The sequence below is a fragment of the Scyliorhinus canicula genome, chromosome 13 (genome assembly GCF_902713615.1).
Source record: "Scyliorhinus canicula chromosome 13, sScyCan1.1, whole genome shotgun sequence".
Taxonomy (NCBI): Eukaryota; Metazoa; Chordata; class Chondrichthyes; order Carcharhiniformes; family Scyliorhinidae; genus Scyliorhinus; species Scyliorhinus canicula.
This window is the reverse complement of record NC_052158.1, coordinates 70,950,490-70,976,023: the sequence shown is the minus strand read 5'-3', so window position 1 is coordinate 70,976,023 and position 25,534 is coordinate 70,950,490. Positions and strand designations below refer to the sequence as shown.

The 25,534-nt window shown below is 44.3% G+C and overlaps 1 protein-coding gene across 7 annotated transcripts in view; it reads left to right on the top strand.

Moving 5' to 3' along the window:
* Nucleotides 1-25,534, top strand: part of LOC119976267 (vitamin K-dependent protein C-like) — an 80,651-nt gene that overhangs the window by 24,914 nt on the left and 30,203 nt on the right. For all 7 annotated transcript variants that reach the window (XM_038816637.1, XM_038816639.1, XM_038816643.1 and 4 more), the window contains exons 2-4: nucleotides 17,272-17,369; nucleotides 18,414-18,574; nucleotides 22,157-22,181. In XM_038816637.1, the coding sequence (XP_038672565.1) occupies nucleotides 17,300-17,369; nucleotides 18,414-18,574; nucleotides 22,157-22,181 (256 nt within the window). In that variant the 5' untranslated portion in view covers nucleotides 17,272-17,299. The remainder of the gene's footprint in view (nucleotides 1-17,271; nucleotides 17,370-18,413; nucleotides 18,575-22,156; nucleotides 22,182-25,534) is intronic.

The window sequence follows — 25,534 nt, the reverse complement described above, 5'->3', positions numbered from 1 at the left end:
CAGTGAGTGACTTTCGATGGTAGCCATGAGTTAAACGGTCACACTTAAGATGGTTCCTGCTTGAGGATTCGGTTTTTGGCCCTCTTTTTTGCTTTATTAATGGGTACTGTTTGGGGAGAAAAGTGATGTAAGTTGAAAGCTTTGGTTCCTCCGCTGGCTTGTGATGCCTGAAGGTCATAATACGAGGAACAAATCCAATAAAGGATCCTCATCTGACTTGCAAGGCCCTCGTATCATAGGAGGGAGTTCCCATCTCAGTGGACAACTGAGAGACTGGTGGAATTCCTTACACGGGCATTTAAGAAACAGACAAGCGGTCTCTGTTTACCTGCCGAAGGTGATTAGGTGGCACCCATTCGTGTAACTTTGGACAGGGTTGAACATCGGCTAGAGGCACAGGGCTCGACGATTTGGAAGGTGGAGGAGTCAAGAGGATAGTGATCGGATTGCCTCTTTGGAGGCAGAGGCGACGATGTTGTTGGATATTGAAGGCCAAGGCCGATGGCCTGGAGGCTCCAAAATTTGAAGATGGTCAGGCTGCCAGAAGGCAGAGAAGATTTGAGTGCCACGGAATAGAGATGCTTGGGAAACTGGTGGGGGAGAGGGTCTTTGGCGAGCCTAAGTAGACCGGGCCCACCAGTCATTGAGACGGGTCTGGGGAGCCGCCATGGACGGTTATATTCCAACTCAATGGATACCTGGATAAGGAGAGGATCCTGAGGTGGGCGAAGAACATTCGAGAATGTAGTTGGGAGGGTCATCCCATCAGAATTTATTAAGATGTTGGGGCAGAACTGGCAAAAAGGTGTGCAGGGTTCAACAAGGCCACGGCGGCTCTTTACAGGAGCAAGGTGCGTTTTGGAGTGGTGTACCTGGCTTGCCTTCAGGTCATGTTCAAAGATCGAGACTGGTATTTCGACACATCGGAGGAGGAAAATGACTTTGTAAAGAAGCATGAACGGGGGAGATTTGAATGATGTGTTTTGCTATTTCTTTGCCTTTTTTTCAACATTGGTGGTTCTTTTACTTTTTCTTTTGCTGTATTGGTGGAAACATTTGGGGGGAGGGGTTAGGTGTGGATATATTGTTTTTCTTTCCTAAACTGTTTGATATTAAAGATGGATTCAGGTCGGGGTCCGTTTGCTGATCCATTGTGTGTATAACTTTGATGTTTCCCCAGTTTGGTAACTAGCTATGCTAGTTAATGGGAGCGAGATGTGGGAGAGAACTATGGCTTGGTAGACCTGGAGCTAGGGCCCTTGCGGACTTCCCGGTGTTCCCACTGTTTAAAAAAGGAGGTAGACAGAAAGCAGGAAATTATAGGCCAGTGAGCTTAACTTCGGTAGTAGGGAAGATGCTGGAATCTATCATCAAGGAAGAAATTGCGAGGCATCTGGATAGAAATTGTCCCATTGGGCAGACGCAGCATGGGTTTGTAAAGGGCAGGTCATGCCTAACTAATTTAGTGGAATTTTTTGAGGACATTACCAGTGCAGTAGATAACGGGGAGCCGATGGATGTGGTATATCTGGATTTCCAGAAAGCCTTTAACAAGGTGCAACACAAAAGGTTGCTGCATAAGATAAAGATGCATGGCATTAAGGGTAAAGTAGTAGCATGGATAGAGGATTGGTTAATTAATAGAAAGCAAAGAGTTGGGATTAATGAGTGTTTCTCTGGTTGGCAATCAGTAGCTAGTGGTGTCCCTCAGGGATCCGTGTTGGGCCCACAATTGTTCATAATTTACATAGATGATTTGGAGTTGGGGACCAAGGGCAATGTGTCCAAGTTTGCAGATGACACTAAGATGAGTGGTAAAGCGAAAAGTGCAGAGGATACTGGAAGTCTGCAGAGGGATTTGGATAGGTTAAGTGAATGGGCTAGGGTCTGGCAGATGGAATACAATGTTGACAAATGTGAGGTTATCCATTTTGGTAGGAATAACAGCAAACGGGATTATTATTTAAACGATAAAATATTAAAGCATGCCGCTGTTCAGAGAGACTTGGGTGTGCTAGTGCATGAGTCACAGAAGGTTGGTTTACAAGTGCAACAGGTGATTAAGAAGGCAAATGGAATTTTGACCTTCATTGCTAGAGGGATGAAGTTTAAGACTAGGGAGGTTATGTTGCAATTGTATAAGGTGTTAGTGAGGCCACACCTGGAGTATTGTGTTCAGTTTTGGTCTCCTTACTTGAGAAAGGACGTACTGGCGCTGGAGGGTGTGCAGAGGAGATTCACTAGGTTAATCCCAGAGCTGAAGGGGTTGGATTATGAGGAGAGGTTGAGTAGACTGGGACTGTACTCATTGGAATTTAGAAGGATGAGGGGGGATCTTATAGAAACATTAAAATTATGAAGGGATTAGATAGGATAGATGCGGGCAGGTTGTTTCCACTGGCGGGTGACAGCAGAACTAGGGGACATAGCCTCAAAATAAGGGGAAGTAGATTTAGGACTGAGTTTAGGAGGAACTTCTTCACCCAAAGGATTGTGAATCTATGGAATTCCTTGCCCAGTGAAGCAGTTGAGGCTCCTTCATTACATGTTTTTAAGGTAAAGATAGATAGTTTTTTGAAGAATAAAGGGATTAAGGGTTATGGTGTTCGGGCCGGAAAGTGGAGCTGAGTCCACAAAAGATCAGCCATGATCTAATTGAATGGCGGAGCAGGCTCGAGGGGCCAGATGGCCTACTCCTGCTCCTAGTTCTTATGTTCTTATGTTCTTACGGGTGGGATATGGCTGATTGTAGGAGTGGAGAGGGGGTGGGGGGGGGGGGGGGGGGGGGGGCAGAGGCCCCCAATCATGTTGGCTACATGGACCATGAGGGGATTAAATGAGCCACTAAAAAGGTCCTGGGTGTTTGCCCATCTAAAGAGTTTGAAGGCAGGTATTGTTTTCTTGCAGGAGACACATCTTAGGGTTGGAGACCAGACAAGACTGTGGATTGGGGAGGTGGGGCAAGGCCTTCGAACTTTGATGGGAGGACGAGAGGGACTACAATGCTGACCAATAGGAGGGTGACCATTGTGGTGGCTAATATTCTGGTGAACTCAGGGGGGAGATATGTGATAGTGAGTGGGGAGTTGGCAACTGCTCCAGTGGTTTTAGTGAATGTATATGCAGCAAATTGGGATGACATGGACTTCATTAAAGTGGAGGTGGTCATCCCCGAGCTTGACTCGCATCAGTTGATTTGAGGGGGGTTCTTTAATTGTGTGATAGACCCTGGGCCAGACAGGCCACGCCCCAAATTCTTTAGAACATTGGGGGAGGCAAAGGAACTGCTAGTATCCATGGAACAGAAATAGTGGTGTGGGGTGGATGGTGATCTATTCCTGTAGTGACCTCTTTGTAGTGGGGAAGTTGTTGCTCGACGGTTGTAATAAAAATCATGCCCCGCACTATGTGGATATGTGGTTGGAGATGGGCTGCGCTCAACAACCACCCCCCGCCCCGTGGATAGCTTCTGCTATTTGAAATCTTGTGGATTTTAATATTCTGGGAAGCAGTAAAGGCGGTCATCAGGGGAGCCATAATTTTGTTTAAAGTTCATAGAGATAGGTCTGGATAAGAGCAGAGAGGCAGCGGTTGGTGGATTCCATCCTTGATGTGGATTGGATTTGTTCATTGTCACGTGTACCGAGGTACAGTGAAAAGTATTTTTCTGCGAGCAGCTCAAACAGGTCATTAAATACATGAAAATAAAATAAAATAAAAAGGAAATACATAATAGGGCAACACAAGGTACACAATGTAAATACATTGACACCGGCATCGGGTGAAACAGACAGGACCATCAATACTCTGCTGCACCAATGGCAGAGCTGTTAGCGAAGAGGAAGAAGCTTGAGATAGAGTTTGAGTTGGTGTTGACGGGAAGGCGATGAACCAGCTTCAACGTGCGAGAGGACGTTTTATAAATTTGGGGAGAAGACCAGATGTTTATTGGCTCACCAACTGTGGCAGCAGGTGGCATCCTGGAAGATTACACAGGTTAAGGACACGGGAGGAGTGGCTGCTGCAAAGACGGTCAATTTGAGACCATTTATTGGGGGCTAGACAAGTCCGGAAGAGGACTCAACTATGGTACAGTTTCTAGATGGATAGGTCTTCCCAGTGGTGGGAAGGGAAAGCGGGAAACTGGAGGCACCCATATGTTCCGTGCAGCCGAGGAAGATGCCAGCCCCGGATAGGTTGACTGTATTGGCCACATATGTTGAACATGTTTAATGATTCTCTGTCCCAGAAGGTGTTGCCTGCCACATGGCACAGGTTTTGATGTCTTTGATCTTGAAAAAAGGATGAATATCCTATGGGGTATGGGTCATATAGGCCCATCTCTCTGTTGAAAGACGATACAAAGGTGTTGGACAAGGTGTTGGCAATCCGTTAGGTGTGGTGCCTGCCAGGGGTAATTTCAGAGGCTCAGACAGGTTTTGTTAAGGGCTGGACGTTGTCACCCAAATTAGGACATTTCTGAATGTGGCTTTGGGCCTAAATTTGTTTAGGCTTTTGTACAGGGCCTTCACTGTGAGAGTTCCCCCTCAAATCAACTGATGTGAGTCAAGCTCGGGGATGGCCACCTCCACTTTAATGAAGTCCATGTCATCCCAATTTGCTGCATATACATTCACTAAAACCACCGGAGCAGCATTGAGTTTGGGGTACTTTCAATTATATAGAGGTGCAAGGTAGGGGTGTCCACTTTCCCGGTTACTGTTTGCTTTGGCAATTGAGCCGTTGGCCATCGCATTTAGCTCGTCGGCACAGTGAAAGGGAGCATAGTTGTCCCTGTATGCGGATGATTTATCGCTGCATATCACGGACCCTCTCTATTGTGGGAAAGATTATGGAGGTGCTTAGAAAGTTGGTTCCTTCTCAGGATTTAGACTGAACGTGGACAAGAATGCAGTTTTTCTGGTGAATCCTCTGGGGAAGGGAGCTGATCTGGAGAGGATCCGTTTTGACTGGCCAGGACTAGTTTTAGGTACTTGGGAACATGGGTGGCTCATGACTGGCCCTCATTACATAAGTTGACCCTGACCAGTCTGGAAGCGGGAATGAAGGCAGACTCGAAGAGATGGGATGTCCTTGGCGGGAATGTTTCAGACGGTTCGAGGGGCTTTCTAGTAGAGAGATAGGAGGTAGGAGGGTTGGCATTATCTAATTTGATATATTATTACGGGGTGGAAAACGTTGAGAATGTGCAGGGTGGGTTGAGGATCTGGGGTCAGTTTGGTAGCAGATGGAGGAGGCTTCTTGTATAGGTTCAAGTTTGAGGACACTTGTTACTGCTCCTCTTCTGCTGTCTCCAACCAGGTTCCCTTTGAAACCAGTGGCAATAGCCTCTCTGAGAGTATGGAACCAATCAGATAGCACTTTAAATTAGGGCCTATGCTACTGGCAGCAACCTGTGGGAACCATAGGTTTATTACCAGCTGGGATGGATTCATCGTATAAGATCTAGGGCTAGGATGTTGAGAGACTTGTTCATGGAGGGTATGTTTGCTGGACTGGAGGAGTTGGTGGAGAAGGAACCAAACTTTCTAATAACCACCGAGAAGTTAACATGTAAAGCATCACAAAGAAAAATGGTGATTTCCATCCCTTCTGGGTCACCCAGGTCTGCAAATCTGAGTGTAATTTCTTCTAAATTACTTTCTTTAATGTTTTATTTGCTTCAGTACATTTCAGTATGGTGCTCAATTCCCTTTAACAAATGGCTCATGATGATATCATAGAAATCACAGAATCCCTTGCAGCACGATAGCACAGTGGTTAGCACTGTGGCTTTACAGCGCCAGGGTCCCAGGTTTGATTCCCCGCTGGGTCACTGTCTGTGCGGAGTCTACACATTCTCCGCGTGGGTTTCCTCCGGGTGCTCCGGTTTCCTCCCACAGTCCAAAGACGTGCAGGTTAGGTGGATTGGCCATGCTAAATTGCCCTTAGTGACCAAAAAGGTTAGGAGGGATTGTTGGGTTCTGGGGTTAGAGTGGAAGTGAGGGCTTAAAGTGGGTCGGTGCAGACTCGATGGGCTGAAAGGCCTCCTTCTACGCTGTATGTTCTATAAATCCTGGAATCCAGTGCAGGAGGAGGCCAATCGGCACACAGCTCTATATAGACTCTCTGAAGGAGCACCCTACCCAGGCCCCCACCTATCCCCTGCAACTCCATCTAACCCACACATCCCCGAGTACACTCAATGGATATTTAGCATGGCCAATACACCTAACCTATATATCTTTGGACTGTGGGAGGAAACCGGAGCACCCAGAGGAAATCAAGGCAGACATGGGGAGAGCGCGCAAACTCCACACCGGCAGTCACCCAAGGCCAGAACTGAACTTGGGTCGCTGGCACTGTTAAGGCAGCAATGCTAACCACTGTTCCACCCCTAATTCATCATAGCACACAACTGGTCTAGTTTGTCTGCAAAATCTTTTTAATTGCCTAATTGAGCATCTCGATTGATCTACTCCCTTGGTTGTAAAGTCTGTAAGGCTCTGGCTTGATTTATTGGGATCCTATTAACATTCTCGAGGTAAGATGTTGAGTCAGGGTTGTTCCCATTGTAGTCTGCCTGATATCCAGCCCTATGAACTGTAAAGCTCCTTTCGTTTCATCGATCAGAAGTTTCTCAAATGCCACAGACCCTTCACCCCCCCCCCCCCCCCCCCCCCCAAAAGAAATCACCTCAGAACATTAAGAAAATAACTATTGGCTTTCCTTCATTGTAGCAATAAAACCAGCTTTCAGTACTTAAAAATACCAGACCCTGGTTTAGCCCGGTGACACACTTATTAATTCTATAATCTCCCCTCAACATCTCCAGCTTCTTTTGGAGGCTTTAAAAAATCTTCTCTTTGAAATGCTGCTTTGATGTCAATGGATTTACATTCCCATGAGTATGGTGCTAAAAATGCTAGTTAAAATCCTCAAACCTATTTTTTCTGCTGTTGATGAGTCAACTCAAACTTCCTAGTTGCTCAAATCCCCAAGCTGCAAGCCTGGTCTTCGCTTCATACAAACCGTTCGTGAAGCACTTTCTCCGTACAATATTCATCTCTGGGACAATGCTAGCTGCCCTTTGTCTCGAACCTCCATGTAAATGCCAAACTCTCTCCAACTGTTAAGTTCTTTTTGTTTTGTCTTCACCAATTTTACTATCTAACGTGTTAGTGGCTGCTAGGGCTTCTCAATCGTAGGGACTCCTACTTCTGTCATTCCTTTCCTCTTCTTTGTCCTCTCTCTTGTCAAACCATGTCCCCTACTAGATCTCCCATCCATATCTGGACTATAATACTTAACCTGTCCAGCCTGTGACTAGACTTCCTCCACAAGTTCTTGATCTTTTTCTTGGGCTGTGATCACCATTAGGCACACTGCCTGAACTCACATTATGTTTCCTGGCTTTCCACATTTTTACTTCCTTCTGTCAATCTATAGATCTGATAGTCTTCCCCTTGTCTTTTATAGATCTATCAATCACTTTATCGTGCTCCATGTTCAACTTCATTTGAGCCTTTTTCATTGAAGGCTTACTTAACAGTAAAGGTATATCACTCGATACCACATCAGTAGTGTTATTTTACACAAAATTAATATTCATTTTAGTGATTTCAACATGTTTCCATCACCAAACCTGAAATGAGTGTCTTAATCTTTGACTTTACTTCAGTCTTCCTTGCATAAAGAATTCACGTAACATTCTAGTTGGTCCACTCTACATACTGTGGATGACACCTACTATCTTGGACTGCGCAATTGAACAGAACTGCAGCTAGGATACCATTACCGGTCTGATGCATCTGGTGACCAATATGTTTCTTTCGGATTTGTCGGTATCGTCCTCCTCGCCTTCTGTACTTTCCATGTCATGTGTTGTATCATAAATCCTGTTTTTTATTTTTGGAGCAATTCAACACAATGATACTCAGAGTCGCATTTGAAGCATCTGTTGACCACCCCTTTGTTATTCATCCTTACATAATTACCCAAGTCCTGCTGCCTGTTGAAGCTCCCTAAAGGGTCTCTGTCCTCATACTTCTGTTCATAATTGTTCTTTTGTGCAAATGTTTGGACCCTATATTCGAATGGTCTTGAAATGCTGCTAGCATTCTATCCTCCATCTTTGGTTTCACTGTTGAAGAACCCACTTGCTGTCGGAAATGAATACTTTCCAAAAAGATTGCTAAGGTTTCGGACATTTGATCCTAAAATGTATCTCCCTCCTTGAATCTAACTCCAGGTAAAACCAAAAGCCTGTCCACATTTGATATCATAGCACATCCAATTAGGAATTTCCAGGTGGAATTGCTGCAATCATCAGTTAAACTCCAGGATGTCTTCTTCTATGGGAGAATCTTACTTTTTTAAAAAAATATAAAAGTCCGACTAAGCTTCATAACCATTCAATAAGTCATCTTTCATATAAATGTTTTCTTTCAATCACAAGAGAATGTCCAAACGGTCTTTTTTGTCCAGTTCATGAGTGTTTAGTTCCGAGAACGCTGTGCAGCACTGGAGTCTGCACATTCTCCCTGTGCATGCGTGGGTTTCTTCCGGGTGCTCCAGTTTACTCCCATAGTCCAAAGATGCGCAGGTTAGATGGATTGGCCATGCTATAATTGCCCCTTAGGGTCCAGGGATGTGCAGGTTAGATGGGGTAGATGGGGTTAAGGGAATAAGGCAGGGGTGTGGGCCTAGGTAGGGTATTCTTTCAGAAGGTCGGTGCAGACTCAATGAGCTGAATGACCTCCTTTTGTACTGTATGGATTCCATGATTATGTGATTCTATGATCTGTTCACTTTATTATCTGAAGCTACTAAGTATTTAACAACCATCAACAGAATCTATTGGATACCAATGCTGGAGAACACATATTTAAGGGAATTGACTAAACAATCAACATTGAAATTAGGAAAAATTTCATTATGCAGCAAGTAGGATGTGGAATGCACTGCCTGAGAGTATGGGAAAGGCAGATCTAATTGGGGCTTTCAAGCAGGAATTGGATATGCACCTGAAGAGAAAACATTTTCAAGCTACAGGAAATAGGTGGAGGTGTAGCCGTAGCGGAGTTGCTGTTACAGAATGCTGGCATGGACACAGTAGGCCAAGTGGCCTTCTCGGTGCTGTAAGGATTCAGTGATTCCATGAACTTTAAATTGCCTCACAATTCTGCAACATCCTACTTCTACAACAATCTCCAGCCCTTTATGTTTCGGCCTTCCTTTGCCACAATTAGAGGTAGAACTTTCAGTTGCCTTAGCATTATTCTCCAGAACTCCTCAACCCTTACCCTCTTTACTTCATCATACTTCCTAAACATCCTTCAACCCATCTTCAGTCTACTCCTCTAAACACTGCGGGGTTTGCATCCATTTCCCACATTTTTGCTTTGCAAAGCATAATAGTATATCTCCTTTGGTTTTTTTTCTTTTAATGTATAAATGTTATTTGTGTTGTATTCAATAGAATGTCCAGCACAGAAATAAGTCATGCCGGTAATTATGCTGCCCATAGGTGTAATGTTGTAACAGGCTGTTAAGCAGTATATGACAGGATATCACGCAGGAAATCAAGCTATAGTCTAAGATTATGCAGAATATTTGGTTTATTATAAGGCCTATCTGGAAAGAAAACTTTGATACAAAACCACACATAACGTTGGGTCATAATGCAACCTCTAGGGAATTCTACTCCACCATTGGCCCCTTTTCTGGGTCCTCTGGTGAAGACTCCTCCACTGCCTGCTTTCCAATTTGGAAATAATCAAGGATCCATGAACGGCAAGGATCACTTAGCAACAAAATATTGGAATAATAATAATAGTAGTAATCGCTTATTGTCACAAGTAGGCTTCAATGAAGTTACTGTGAAAATCCCTAGTCTCCACATTCCAGCGCCTGTTTGGGGGGGCCAGTACGGGAATCGAATCCGCGCTGCTAGTCTTGTTCTGCATATTGGGGACAGTAAAAGAGTGACTGAATGAGGAGCTATCCAAATCAGAATTCAAGAAACGAAATGAGGGACGATCATGCTGTGTTAAGTCTTTCAAATGATGCAAACTCTTAGTGGACGGGGTAAATTGAAGAAGGAGACGGTGGAATTGAAAGGAGGTCTCAGTGCAACATGGGCTGAGGCAAAATCAAACGCAAATCACCAAAGATCCAAACCTCGGTAAATAGGTGCCACAGCTGTTTAGCAATCAAAGAGAACAAAATACATTCATATGCATAACAAGCAGGAGATGGCTTAGTAAAATGTGGTGCCAAAATCGAAGGACAGTGCAGAGTAATGAGGCAGGGATGTGTTATAATTAATGAGGCCTTGAGTAATGCAGTTGAAATGAGAAAGTATTTTAGTGATCTTAGAGTAGGAACTCTATCTATATCATCGATTTTTTTAATTTATTTTTTTGTCCCGTGCTTTGCAGCCAAGTTTTTGGAACAATGATCCTGGCATTGATGTCTGAAGTCATCTCCTCTTATAGCCTTCTGAGTAGAGGCCCCAAAACCTTTGTACAGGAGGTTGACTAGAAAACGGGATTTAGTGGAAGTCTTGAGAAAACAAGGAGGCATATGCTTATGAATCCAGCCAAAAATGAATGGATGATGGATTTAAAGGTGAGCAGAAGAGATGAAAAAGTGAATTGAGGGAACATGGTGGCTCAGTGGTTAGCACTGCTGCCTCACGGTGCCGATGTCCCAGGTTCAATCCCGGCTCTGGGTCACTACCGTTGTGGAGTTTGCTAATTCTCTCTGTGTTTGCGTGGGTTTTGCTCCCACAACCCAAAGATGTGTCGGGTAGATGGATTGGCCACACTAAATTGGCCCTTAATTGGAAAAAATGAATTGGGTACTCTAAATTTATTTCTAAAAAAAGAACAAGTGAATTGGAGATCATGTGGTCTGCTTACAATGAGATTATCCTGAAAGAAAAAGGCAGGTTTAATCAGTGAGTTAAGAAACGTGAAAATTCTCAATGACCAATAAATGGAAACTCAGGATTTGTGATTTTAGGGAAGAAACCAGAACATTCAGGGAACAGTGCTAAGTGATTGAGGGCAAATGGATAGTATTAAACTTGCTGAGGAAGTCACTGCACATCAGTCAAATGTTCCCACCATTGCTACACCACCATGTAAACCATGAAGGATGCGAGCATGGATGCCCAGAGTTCCCATGTTTCAGCGACGAGTGCTGAGAGAAGCCAAGAAAATGAAAATGTTGGATGGATTACCAATAACATAACTCTGATTTATGAAGTACCTTGAACACAGGAAAACTATCAAAACAAAAGGACAACAAATCAAAGGAGATGTTCGGAAAGCAATAAAATCAATGGACAGAATTTTACCTCCTTCCTCACCCTCACAACTGGTGGGTTGGCAGGGAGGGGGCATAAAATTGAGCACCATGGCAGTGTTGTGAAGCAGCCAAATATACAAAATAATCTCGGGAGACCCAGGTACAGAATGGTCAGTTATTCGGCAGTACGTTGGGAGGGTGGGAGAGCACAACCTCAGAGCTGACTCTGCCCCTTTGAGAAATCAAGCAATGCTTATATATTGTAGGTCATATAAACATAGACATAGAATTACCAATGCCGAAGGAGGCCATTCGGCCCATCGAGTCTGCACCGGCTCTTGGAAAGAGCACCCTACCCCTACCAAGGTCAACACCTCCACCCTATCCCCATAACTCAGTAACCCCACCCAACACTAAGGGCAATTTTGGACACTAAGGGCAATCTATCATGGCCAATCCACCTAACCTGCACATCTTTGGTCTGTGGGAGGAAACCTGAGCACCCGGAGGAATCCCACGCACACACGGGGAGGATGTGCAGACTCCACACAGACAGTGACCCAAGCCGGAATCGAACCTGGGACCCTGGAGCTGTGAAGCGATTGTGCTATCCACAATGCTACCGTGCTGCCCATGTAGGCAAGGCATTATTTATATTTGAACATTATAGGGTTCAGACTTTTCCATTAAATAAGTTGCAGATGTTCACAAGGCAGAGTTAAGTATTTTTCACCTTTATCCTTCGATGGCTCCTCTCTAATCCCCTCCCTTGTTTCTAACTATTAGCTGTGTCTGCTACTGTAACAAGTTACAGACGGTAAAAAACAAGTTACTGATATGGACCTTGCAGATGTCGGTGTCCTTTGCCACGTCAGCTTGTTGCTGGGTGATATTTTTACCCTGGGTGTGGAATTCTCTTTAACCTTTTGAAAACACTATGTATCTTTTAAATTTAAAGTGCCAAATTCTTTTTTCCATTTCGGGGACAATTTAGTGCCTCATGGATATCCAGTTTTGAGTTGTTAGATCTGTTTGAAATCTATCCAATTAGCACGGTGATAGTGCCACGCAACAGGATTGATAGTATCCTCAATCTGAAGACAGGATTTTCATTTTCTATTCCATTTTCATCCATATGTCTATCCAGTGACCAATTAAATGCCCTTAAATTTGGCGAGTCTACTACTGTTGCAGGCAGGGCGTTCCACACCCCTACTACTCTCTGAGTAAAGAAACTGCCTCTGACATCTGTCCTATATCTACCACCCCTCAATTTAAAGCTATGTCCCCTCGTGTTGGTCATCACCATCCGAGGAAAAAGACTCTCACTGTCCACCCTATCTAACCCTCTGACTATCTTATATGTCTCTATTAAGTCACCTCTCAGCCTTCTCCTCTCTAACGAAAGCAACAAGTCCCTGAGCCTTTCCTTGTAAGACCTTCCCTCCATACCAGGCAACATCCTAGTAAATCTCCTCTGAACCCTTTCCAAAGCTTCCACATCCTTCCTATAATGTGGTGACCAGAACTGCACGCAGTACTCCAGGTGCAGCCGCACCAGAGTTTTGTACAGCTGCAGCATGACCTCATGGCTCCGAAACTCAATCCCCCTACTGTTAAAGGCTAGCACACCATATGCCTTCTTAACAGCCCTATTAACCTGGGTGGCAACTTTCAGGGATTTATGTACCTGGATGCTGAGATCTCTCTGTTCATCTACACTACTAAGAATCTTGCCATTACCCCAGTACTCTGCATTCCTGTTACTCCTTCCAAAGTGACCCACCTCACACTTTTCAGCATTAAACTCCATCTGCCACCTCTCAGCCCAGCTCTGCAGCTTATCTATGTCCCTCTGTAACCTATAACATCCTTCAGCACTATCCACAACTCCACCGACCTTCGTGTCATCTGCAAATTTACTAACCCATCCTTCTACACCCTCTTCCAGGTGATTTATAAAAATGACAAACAGCAGTGGCCCCAAAACAGATCCTTGCAGTACACTACTAGTAACTGAACTCCAGGATGAACATTTGCCATCAACCACCACCGTCTGTCTTCTTTCAGCTAGCCAATTACTGATCCAAACCGCTAAACCACCTTCAATCCCATACTTCTGTATTTTCTGCAATAGCCTACCGTGGGGCACCTTATCAAACGCCTTACTGAAATCGACAAAGACGACATAAAGATCAAGGACAAAGGCTCTGCAATCTCCTCCCTGGCTTCCCAGAGAATCCTAGGATAAATCCCATCTGGCCCAGAGGACTTATCTATTTTTACACTTTTCAAAATTGCTAACACCTCCTCCTTGTGAACCTCAATCCCGTCTAGCCTGGTCGACTGTACCTGAGTATTCTCCTCGACAACATTGTCTTTCTCCAGTGTAAACACTGACGAAAAATATCCATTTAACGCTTCCCCTATCTCCTCTGATTCCACACACAGCTTTCCACTACTATCCTTGATTGGCCCTAATCTTACTCTAGTCATTCTTTTGTTCCTGATATACCTATAGAAAGCCTTAGGATTTTCCTTGATCCTATCCGCCAACGACTTTTCGTGTCCTCTCCTCGCTCTTCTTAACTCTCCCTTTAGGTCCTTCCTGGCTAACTTGTAACTCTCAAGTGCCCTAACCAAGCCTTCATGTCTCATCCTAACATAAGCCTTCTTCTTCCTTTGACAAGTGCTTCAACTTCCTTAGTAAACTACGGTTCCCTTGCTCGACACCTTCCTCCCTGCCTGACAGGTACATACTTATCAAGGACACGCAGTAGCTGTTCCTTGAAAAAGCTCCACATTTTGATTGTACCCATCCCCTGCAGTTTCCTTCCCCATCCTATGCATCCTAAATCTTTCCGAATAGCATCATAATTGCCTTTCCCCCAGCTATAATTCTTGCCTTGCGGTATATACCTATCCCTGCCCATTGCTAAAGTAAACATAACCGAATTGTGATCACTATCACCAAAGTGCTCACCTACATTCTAAATCTAACAGCTGGCCGGGTTCATTACCCAGTACCAAATCCAATGTGGCATCGCCCCTTGTTGGCCTGTCTACATACTGTGTCAGAAAACTCTCCTGCACACACTGCACAAAAACTGACCCATCTATAGTACTCGAACTATAGTATTTCCAGTCAATATTTTTGTCTTGTTAATTCCCTCAGCATCTGCCGAGACCTAGTCTAGCAGTTATGTTCTTTAGAACTCAGCCAACTGGGTCCGTAGTGGAGGTTGCCACTGTTGGGTTGGTGATGAACATTGAGGTCCCCACCCAGAGTACATTCTGTGCCCTTGCCTCCCACAGTGCTTCCTCCAATTGGTGTTCAACATGGAGGAGTGCTGATTCATCTACTGAGGGGCAGTGGTGTGTGGTAATCAGCAGGAGGTTACCTTGCCAATGTTTGGCCTGATGCCATGTGACTTGATGGGTACAGAGTCAATGTTGTGGACTCCCAGGGCAACTCCCTCCTTACTGTATACCACTGTTCTGCCATCTCTGCTGGGTCTTTGGTGCCAGTGGGTCAGTGCGTACCGAGGGATGGTGATGGTAGCGTCTGGAACGTTGTCTATAAGGTATGATTCTGTGAGTATGACTATGTCAAGCTGTTGCTTGACTAGTCTTCGAGGCAGCTCTCCCAATTTTGGCACAAGCCCCCAGATGTTAGTAAGGAGGACTTTGCAGGGTTGACAGAGCTGAGTTTGCCATGTGGTATCTGGTGCCTAGGTCGATGCCAGGTGGTCTGTCTGGTTTCATTCCTTCTTATGGATTTCATAGCGGTTTTGATACAAGTGGCTTGCTAGGCCATTTCAGAGGGCATTTAAAAGTCAACCCGATTAGTGTGGGTCTGGATTCACACGTCAGACAAACAAGATTTCCTGTCCATAAAATACGTTACTGAACCAGATGGGTTTTTACGGGAGTCAGCAATGGTTTCATGCTCAACTTAGCGAGACCAGCGGTTTAATTTCAGATTTACTAACTCAATTTAAATTCCACTAGCGGCAGGGTAGAACAGTGGTTAGCACTGCTGTCTCAGTGTCTGGGTCTCGGATTCTATTCCAACTTTGGGTCACTGCCTATGTGGACTTTGCACTTTCTCCCCATGTCTGCATGGGTTTCCAAAGGCTACTCCGGTTTCCTGCCACAGTCTAAAGATGTGCAGGTTAGGTGAATTGGCCATGCTAAATTGCCCCTTAGTCTCCAAATGGTAGGTGGCGTTACAGGGATAGGGTGAGGGCATGGGCCTACATAGGCTGCTCTTTCAGAGGGCCGGTGCAGACTCGATGGTTGCCTACTGCACTGTAGGTATTCTATGATTCTAGCTGCCATGGTAGGATTCAAACCCAGAGCGTGTCCCCAGAGCACTAGCCTGGGCCTCGGAATTACTAGTCCAGTGACATTACCCCACAATTAAATTTGAGATGAACATCTTCTTGTAGCCACCTGGGGTGGCCACTGCCAAACACAAATGGAAGATTTCAAAGAATGCAGGGAAAATGGACATGTTGCAAAAGCAAGCAGCTTGCAAAAGTGCTTGTGTATTCTGACTGCTGCAGAAACCAGACAGCACTGTGAAAAAAAACAAGTTAGCATACTAATGAGGCGATACCCGGTGATTCCCAGGTACAATGGAAACAAGTTAACTCAAATCGCTACATTGACTAGAAGGCCAGACTTCTCGGCGCCAAGGGAAGTCCAAAACAATACGCCCTAAGAACCGCCCAGTGATCGAAGGACTGCCCCGTTATTGGGGAAATTCCCAATCGATTGTGAGTGTATAGAGGGTCCACCCAGGTGGGTGCGAGACCCTGGGAGAGGCATAAGACCGAGACCCCGACCCCAGCTCGCTCTCTTGGCCAGCTCCTCTTAGCCAGCGCTCTCCTTGACCACCGTTGCAGCAGAAGACCTTGAGAAGGGGAGGCCTGGTCAGCAGCCGCCATCAAGTAAGTGTCATACAACGCACGCTATGAGAGTAGACACTCCTGACCCCTTTAGTCCACACCGACTGGAAGCCTGCGGATCCAGGACAAAGCTAGAGGCCGTTGTTCCCTGATCCGGCAGTTCCCTTATTCCAGATAAGTATTGGCCTGTTAGTGGTAGGATTAGCCTAGTCTTGTAGTTTTATATGCATAATTAGTAGATAACTATTATAATAAACGTTTCTTGTTTGAACTTACTAACTGGTGTATGGAGTTATTGGTCTGAACTTGAACTTGAAACTTGTGGCGGTATCTTAACGATACCTGGCGCATCTAGAGCTAAGGAACGAAACAGAGCCAAATTGAGTGTAAAGCACACTCACCGAGAACGAGCAACATTCTTGGCTCCATTTTGTTACTCTCAATGTCACTTTGCTTATTTTGGTGTATTGTGATTTTATACACAAACTATACAGATCAAAAATTGAATTAGTATCGGAGGTGTGAGTATGTCACCATCATGCTGAGTGGTGGACTGTGATGTACCTGAGTTCTCATAGCGAATCATGAGCTCAATAAAGACTCGTATACATATTGGAACATATTGTGTCATGTACCTGAGTCCTAATTCATTCAATATTGTCGCAAGCTGCTGCCATGGGAGCTCAGCTCATGGCTGCCATCTTGTCTTTCGCAGCCACTATTGAAAGGGAATTCAGCGGTGACGTATCATTCCACCACTTGGTTCTGAGGCATCGCTCAGGGCAGTGGCCTTGGCTCCATGCCCCCTCTCAGCATGTTATTCTTGCAGGTGCTTGGAAGAGATGGATACATCTAATAATAATAATAATCGCTTATTGTCACAAGTAGGCTTCAATGAAGTTACTGTGGAAAGCCCTTGGTCGCCACGTTCCGGTGTCTGCTGAAATGTTGAAGAAAATAGATAGAAATCTGCAAAGTTTTTACCTGATTAGTTGGTATCCCGTAACATCGTAACATTTTACATATTTCTTTCCCATTGCAGGCTAGTGTTTGAAGATCCAGATTGTACAATGATGAAGGCTCGCGGTTGTTTAATGCTTCTCCTGGCGATGTGTTTTACAGGTGTCTCCAGCTACTCAGGTCAGCATGAGATCTAAATACCTATTGTATTGTAGACACAGCACATACCCTTGACATAGATGGCAAATTGTCCTGGTACAGATGGGGCATTCCCTAGTATGGATGGCACACTGTCCTTGTACAAATACAGTAGTGCATAGGAACATTGGCCCCTTTAGCCTGGTCCGCCATTCAACTGGCTAATCTTTGACCTCAACATAATTTTCCCATACTATTCCCGAAACAATTTTATTAACTAGAAATCCAACCACTTCTGTCTTTAACATGCTCAATGATTGAGCCTCCCCAACTCTCTTGGGTAGGATTCAGCCAGCAACTCCTTCATCCCTTAAATTAATTTTTAAAGAAGAATTCCAAAGATTGACTACCCTCGGAGTGAAGGAATTCCTCCTCATCTCGGTCCTAAATGGCCTTCCTTTTTTTTGAGAATATTAAATGTCTGACGAGAAAGCACATTTCCTTGTACGGTTGAAACATTGCAGTATTTTCTTGGGCATATTGTCCTTGTACAAATAACATACTGGTGCAGATGGTGATCTGTCTTGGTACCATTCACAATCATGTTACCATATCCGAGATAAGCTTCCAACATATGTCTGTTCCATGACCTAGACCACTTACTCTCACCTCTGTAACATCATCCGACCCTTTCCCTCATCTGCTGCTGAAAGCCCACATCCATGCCTTGATATCTCTAAAATTGACTATTCCAATATTCCCCTGGCTGGCCTCCCATGTTACACCCTACATAAACTTTAATATATCCAAAACTCTGCTGCCCGTATCTTAACTCACATAAAGTCCTGTTCACCCATCACATCTATGGTTGCTGATCTACAATTTTACTTCCATTTTCCCCTATCTCTGTAATCCCCCCTGGCCTCTTGTGCATTGACATTTTTAATCACTTTACCATTGGCAATCATTCATTCATCTGCCTGGACCCTAAGCTCCATTCTGGTACAGATTCAATACTCCCTGGGGTGATGGTGCACTATTCAACAGACAACAGTTTTGAAGACAACTCCTCATTTTACTTTGCAGTATTTTTACCAGAAAGAGATGCCAGTGATGTCTTAAGAATTAGGAAACGAGCTAATTACCTCTTTGAAGAGCTTAGACCTGGAAATTTGGAAAGGGAGTGTTACGAAGAAAAGTGTGATTTCGAAGAAGTTAAAGAGGTTCACAATTCGTTAGATGAAGCTGTGAGTATCCTGCAGTCAATCACCTCAGCATCCAGATTGTTACAACACCAACACTCTTAATCTTATTAACAATTTTCTGATATATTATTGCTTTAATCTTGAAATTTGATGGCCACAGAAGACCGAGGGCAAGATGCATCTCTCTTTTCAATCCTAATTTAATATACAGCAAAACAATGGTGTAAAATCAAAGCATTGGCAAAGTTGGCAGTGTTGTCAATGCCACAGTGCTTTCCTGAGAATGGGTTTGACTAATTGTTTTCCTTTTCGGGAGAAAGGAAAAGACCAGCATAGCAAACTGCACTTTCCATTGATAGTAATGTGTATTAATGGTGTAATTTATAGCTAACATCAAATGTGTATTAATAATTGGAGAAAGCTGCTTAAAATGATCAGTATCAGGGTAGTCAGAGGTTCCTTCTATTGCTCACTCCCGCCACACCACTCCTGTCTCAACAGCTCTGTACTGAATTACATGATCTTCATCAGGCAACAATCCGTCTACTACAGTTAGCTTCAGGTTAGATCATAGGACATAGGAGCAGAAGTAGGCCATTCGGCCCATTGAGTCTGCTCCTCCATTCACCGAGATTGTGACTGATCTGATATGATAAGCCTCATCTCCACTTTCCCTTACTGATTAAAAATCTGTCTATTTCAGCCTTGAACACAACCCAGCCTCTACAGCTCTCTGCGGTAAAGAACTCCACGGATTCACTACCCTCTGAGAGAAGAAATTCCTCCTCATCTCTCTCTTAAATGGGCACCCCAATATTCTGAGTTAAGTCCTCTGGTCCTAGACTCTCCCACAAAGGGAAGCAACCTCTCAGCATCTACCCTGTCAAGCCCCTTGAGAATCTTATATTTATCAAAAAGGTTACCTCTCATTCTTCTAAACTCTAGTGAGTACAGGACCAACCTATTCAATCTCTCCTCATAAGAAAATCCTTCCATACCTGGGATCAGCCTGGTAAACCTTCTCTAGACTGTCTCCAATGCTTGTACATCTTGCATAAGAGGACCAATACAGTTCACAGTATTCCAGGTATGCTCTAACTAGTGCCTTGTATAGTTTTAGCAAGACTTCCTATTTTATATTCCATTCCCTTTGAAATAAAAGCCAACAGGGGAAAGGATGGAGTGACTTGGTTTCTGCTATCCAGTGGCCTCTGTTACTAGTTGAATATAGCTAGACTGCGGGGGTCAGATGCTGTTACCTTGGGTTTACTTCAGGCACATTGTTTATATTGAGAATGCCCAAATTTTACGTATTTGTGGCTCCAGTGAGCAGGTACCTTGGAGTTTGGGTGCATACTAGGGTGCCTGATTCATACAGTGGGTTAAACAGAATGGACTGGGCTTCATTACACTCTCCCACTGGGAGAAGTTGTTCTGGTGAGCCACTGCTATTTATGATCCTCAACTTAAATTTTCCTTCAAACCGTAACAATATGATTTCCAGTGAGAATGCAAGTTTTGTTCAAAGAAAAGAACTGGATATCTGTGAAGTCTCTCAGGTGCTGAGTTGAGATCGCTGCATTCTGCAAAGCTGCAAACTCCAGTTACCTTCAGGCGCTGCAGAGGACACAAGAAAATGGTGCTTTGCAACAAAATGCCAGAGCAAGAAAGTGGAGATAGTGCAGCTTTAATGAGTACAGGAAGAATATAATTTAGTAATATTTTAGATTTCTAACACCCGCAGTATTTTACTTTAATTTGAGCCAGGGACGTCTGTTCAGAGTATACTTCAAGCTTGTCCTTTTATCAATTATGTATCCTTTTTTTTACATTTCAAGTCATGCATATAATAGACATGTGTTTAGTTGATGTAAATTAGCTGCTTATGACAAGAGCCGAGTCAGGTGAAATTTTTTTACAGACATGCAAAGAGTGAATTATGACTGCTCACTTACTTGCCAATAGTTTAATTCATGTATAAAGCACAGATTAGATAATGATTGATGAGGTGGCACAGTGGATGGCACTGCTGCCACACAGCACCAGATACCCGATTTTGATTCCAACATTGGGTGACTGTCCGTATGGAGTTTGCGTTTTCTCCCCGTGTCTGCGTCAGTTTCCTCCGGGTTCTCCAGTTTCTTTGCACAGTCCAAAGAAATGAAATGAAATGAAAATCGCTTATTGTCACGAGTAGACTTCAACGAAGTTACTGTGAAAAGCCCCTAGTCGCCACATTCCGGATCCTGTCCGGGGAGGCTGGTACGGGAATCGAACCATGCTGCTGGCCTGCTTGGTCTGCTTTAAAAGCCAGCGATTTAGCCAAGTGAGCTAAATCACTGCCGTGAGGCAGCAGTGCTCACCCATTGCGCCACCGTGCTGCCCCTTTTTTAAAAAAAATTTAGAGTACCCAATTCATATTTTACAATTAAGGAGCAATTTAGCATGGCCAGTCCACCTACCCAGCACAGTTTTGGGTTATGGGGGGCGAAACCCACGCAAACACGGGGAGAATGTGCAAACTCCACACGGAAAGTGACACAGAGCCGGGATCGAACCTGGGAACTCAGCGCCGTGAGACAGCCGTGCTAACCACTGTGCCACCGTGCTGCCCCCTAGGGAACATAACTTGACAGATATGGTAAGAATGTATATAGGATGGGTGGTGCGGTGGCGCAGTGGTTAGCATTGCTATCTCACGATGCTGAGGATCTGGGTTCGATCCCGGCCCCAGGTTACTGTCCATGTGGAATTTGCACATTCTCCTCGTGTCTGCATGGGTCTCACCCCCACAACCTAAATATCTGCAGGGTAGGTGGATTGGTCATGCTAAATTGCCCCATAATTGGAAAAAAAAAATGTTTTAAGGTTTATAGGTATAATCGAGGGATATGCTGGACAGGTGATATTGATGGATATGGAGAAAAAGTGTGGGATGTAGTGAAATGTGAGGAGGTGGACATAATCCACCATAAAATGGACAGGCTTAGGAACCACAGAAAAGTTACAGCACGGAAGGAGGCCATTCGGCCTATCTTGTCCATACCAGCCCAAGGCCAGCTCTTTCTAATCCCACCTTCTTGCACCCGGTTCATCACCCTGTAGCTTACAGCACTTATGGTTCAGATCCAGGTAACTTTTTAACAGAGTTTAGTGTCTCTGCCTCCACCACCAACTGGGGCAGTGAATTCCAGACTCCTACTACCCACAGCATAAAAAGGTTCTTCCTGTCCTGTCTAACTTTCTGCCATTTATCTTTAATCTATGTCCCCTGGTTCTAGAATTCTCTTACTTCATCTACCCCTCTTAGTGTATTCCCATTTATTGTGTACTCCCAATAACTGTTTGACTTCCCTCAATGCATGACCTCACACTTCTGTGTTGAATTTCATCTGCCACTTTATCGACCACTCCACCAACCCATCTACATAATTTTGGAGATTACAGCTATCCTCTACATTATCCTCTATTATAGCTTCTTGCGTCTGATAGGCTATTTTCCTATTCTTTTGTAAGGCGTGCACAATAGAAGTTATTCAATTTCATTGTATGATTATCACACATGAGATTCCCAGTCTCTTACTGTTGATGCATCTAATCAACTATGTACATTTTTTTTTACAGTTAATATTTTGGAACCTGCATGTTGGTAAGTAAACTGTTCTTTGTCAAATTGGATGAGAAAGAATAAGGAGGGAAGAACAAATGATAGCAAAAAGAATCCCTCAATATATGTGCACCCGCGAACTCTGATCTTAGAAGAAAAGCAGGCAAATGATAATTTACAGCTGGCTTTGTCACCACAGATGTTCTTCCCCTCATCATCCCATATTCCGCAAGCTGTCAGTAATGCATTTGTACAACCAGGCTAGGAGAGCTGAACAGGCTCCACTCTTTATCCCACTCCTGGGTTGGTTATAACAGCGTTTGAATTTGTGACCAATATAATTTGTTCATATTTACCATGTTCCTCAGAGCTATTGTCTTCATAAGTCATTTCAAAGGCCCTACCTCTTTGCTCTGGGCAGTTCTCCACGTAATGATATTTCAAGTCACACTTGAAGCATCTAGTTATTTGCGCTTGGGTATTCTTGGGATTCGCTTCTGATATAACCGGATTTTGCGTCACCTGTGTCTTTAATCCTTTCGTTGACAACTGTGTCATGTTTCTGCACTATTTCAAAATCTGGCAATCAACAAATTTTCTATTTCTTTGTGTCACAGTAGAAGGCTGCAGGGATTGACAGTGTCCCCGGCAAACTTAGGACAGCATACATTTGATCCAACAGTCTCCTCCAAGAACTGGGTGCCTGTTAGAACTAGCTGCCTGTCCTTATGAGACACCTTGGAACAACACTAGTAATTTTAACATTACCGCCAATCCAGTAGTCGCCACATTGAACCTGGTCAACCTTCTGTACAGTTTACTGAAGTCCATGGCGTATTCTTCCATGGCATAACTGTCCATCTTCCAAAATCTATCAAATTCTGACTAGGCCTCATAGGTGTTCGACTGGTCATCCTTCTTGTAGACTCCGTACAGGAATTTCCTTATATAGTCAAAGTCGTCAGCACTATCGAACTGAAAAGTTACTTGCTTCTGATTTTACTTTGTGTCAGACGTCACTCAGTTCGAGGACAGTTACGGATGGACCACAAATGTCCCTGCATTGATGCCCACTTCTGATGAGAGAATAAATAAAAACTAGTTGCCATACTTGTGCTGAAGTAAGGGGGAAAAAACTAAAGCAGCCAGCCTGATAAATGACAGAGAAGTGTTGAAAGGCCCCACCGCAGTTCCTAGAGGGGAGATGATGATGTAGTGGTATTGTCACTGGACTAGTAATCCAGAGACCCAGGGCAATGCTCTGGGGACCTGGGTTTGAATCTCCCGACAGCAGATGTTAAAATAAAATTTGAATTCAATAAAAAGATGGAATTGAAAGTCTCAGGATGACCATGAAACCATTGTCGAAATGTCCTTTAGACCTGGCCTTGCTGGACTCCAGATCCACAGCAGTGTGGTTGACCCTTAAATACACTCTGAAATGGACTAGCGAGCCTCTCAGTTCAAGGATGGACAATAAATGCTGGCCCAGCCACCGGTGCCCCACATCCCATGATTGAATAAAAAAAGGTATACAGTTCCTCTGCCACAAAAGCAGGTCACACCTAAAGATGGAGTAAGTTAAACAATAGAGCTTTCTGATTACATATGCTCCAGAACAGAGTTAAAGCACGGTCGTAACATAGTTAAAGCACAGCTGTAACAGAGTTAAAGCACGGTTATAAGCAGAAACTAAACACAATCTATTCAGATTAATTTATTGGTAATATTAAATGCTGCTCTATATTTATTGAATCTGTATGTTTATCTATAAATGTGATCAAGGGTGATTTTTTTGAAGATATTTTTATTGAGTTTTTAACATTTTATACATGAATAACAGTCAAACAAATAATGCATGTACCAACAACTTCAACAAACCATCCCAACCAAAAACAAACTGACTGAACAATTATAAGCTCCCTCCTCCTCATTAGAACCCATCCACTCCAGCAGCTAACAGTGACCAGATCTCTGAAATGCAATATAAATGGACGCCATCTGTGACAGAACCTGTCAATCACTCTCCTCATTGTAAATTTAACTTTCTCGTGAGGAAAAAACTCCATTAGGTCCCCCATAACGTAGGATGACGTAGAATTCACCCTACGGAGAGCCACACTCCACACCTCTTCCTCCAAAATGGAACCCAGCTCCTCCTCCCACCTAGCCTTCACCTCCTCCACTGAGACCTGCTCCTCCCCATGATCCATCCGTATATTCCGGATGTGCTGTTCGCCTCCGACCCTGCACAGGAAACAATCCTTTTATTTTTCTTCTTTATAAAAAATTTTTTTAGAGTACCCAGTTAATTTTTTTTCCAATTAAGGGACAATTTAGCATGGCCATTCCTGCACATCTTTTGGGTTCTGGGGGTGAGACCAACACAGACGCGGGGAGAATGTGCAAACTCCACACGGACAATGACTCAGGGTCAGTCATAATATACATCTATGTATATAATGGAGTGCAGACAGGCAGTGATTGACACACAGGATGACCAGTAAGCACACAGAACAGAGCAGCCAATCACCAGACAGGACACGACCACTATAAAGCCAGAGGGCACCAGTTTTCCCACTCTCTCGGGACCAAGCCTCTGAGACAAGCACAGCTCGTGAGTTAGCCAGTGCAAACACCATGTGGTAGCTAGTAAGTCTGGTCAGGCAGTGTCAGGTCTCCATTCAAGTCAGCATAGTGTCAACCCACAGTTGAATATGTATAATAGTTTAGATGTTCAATAAAATCGTGTTGCAACCCATCAAGTGTTGGAAGTCTGTCTCTCGCCACACTGCATCAAGCGCAGTCCACATCGACCCAGCCTGCCCAACACATCAAGGTCGGCATTGAACCTGGGTCTTCGGCGGTGTGAGGCAGCAGTGCTAACCACTGCACCACCATACTGCCCCTACAAGAAACAATCCTTTCCAGCAAAGTGGATAGGGACGCCACCAGGAATGTCGAGCACACTTGCCGGGCACAATCACGCACCTAAAAGTACCTGAACACATCCCCTCACCAAGGCCTGCATTCTCCCTCAGCTCCTCCCATTCAGCAAACTGTCCCGCCAAAAATAAATCCTTTACCCGCCCCAGCCCTTTACCTTTCCAACGCCCAAAAGCGGCATCAAGTTTTCCCGGCTGAAACAAATGATTCCCACAGATAAGCGACCACCTTGACACCCCCTCCAGCCTGAAATGCTGGCGGTGCTGGCACTGTATCTTTAACGTGGAGATAACATGGAGATTTGATGAATACTTCGCCGGAACAAACAGCAGAATAGCTATTGTCAACGCCTCCAGACATGACCCCTTACATGATCTCAGGTCTACTTTACCCAGGCAACATCCTGGTACCACCTTGTGATCAAGAATTATGTCTGTGTACAAGTTCCT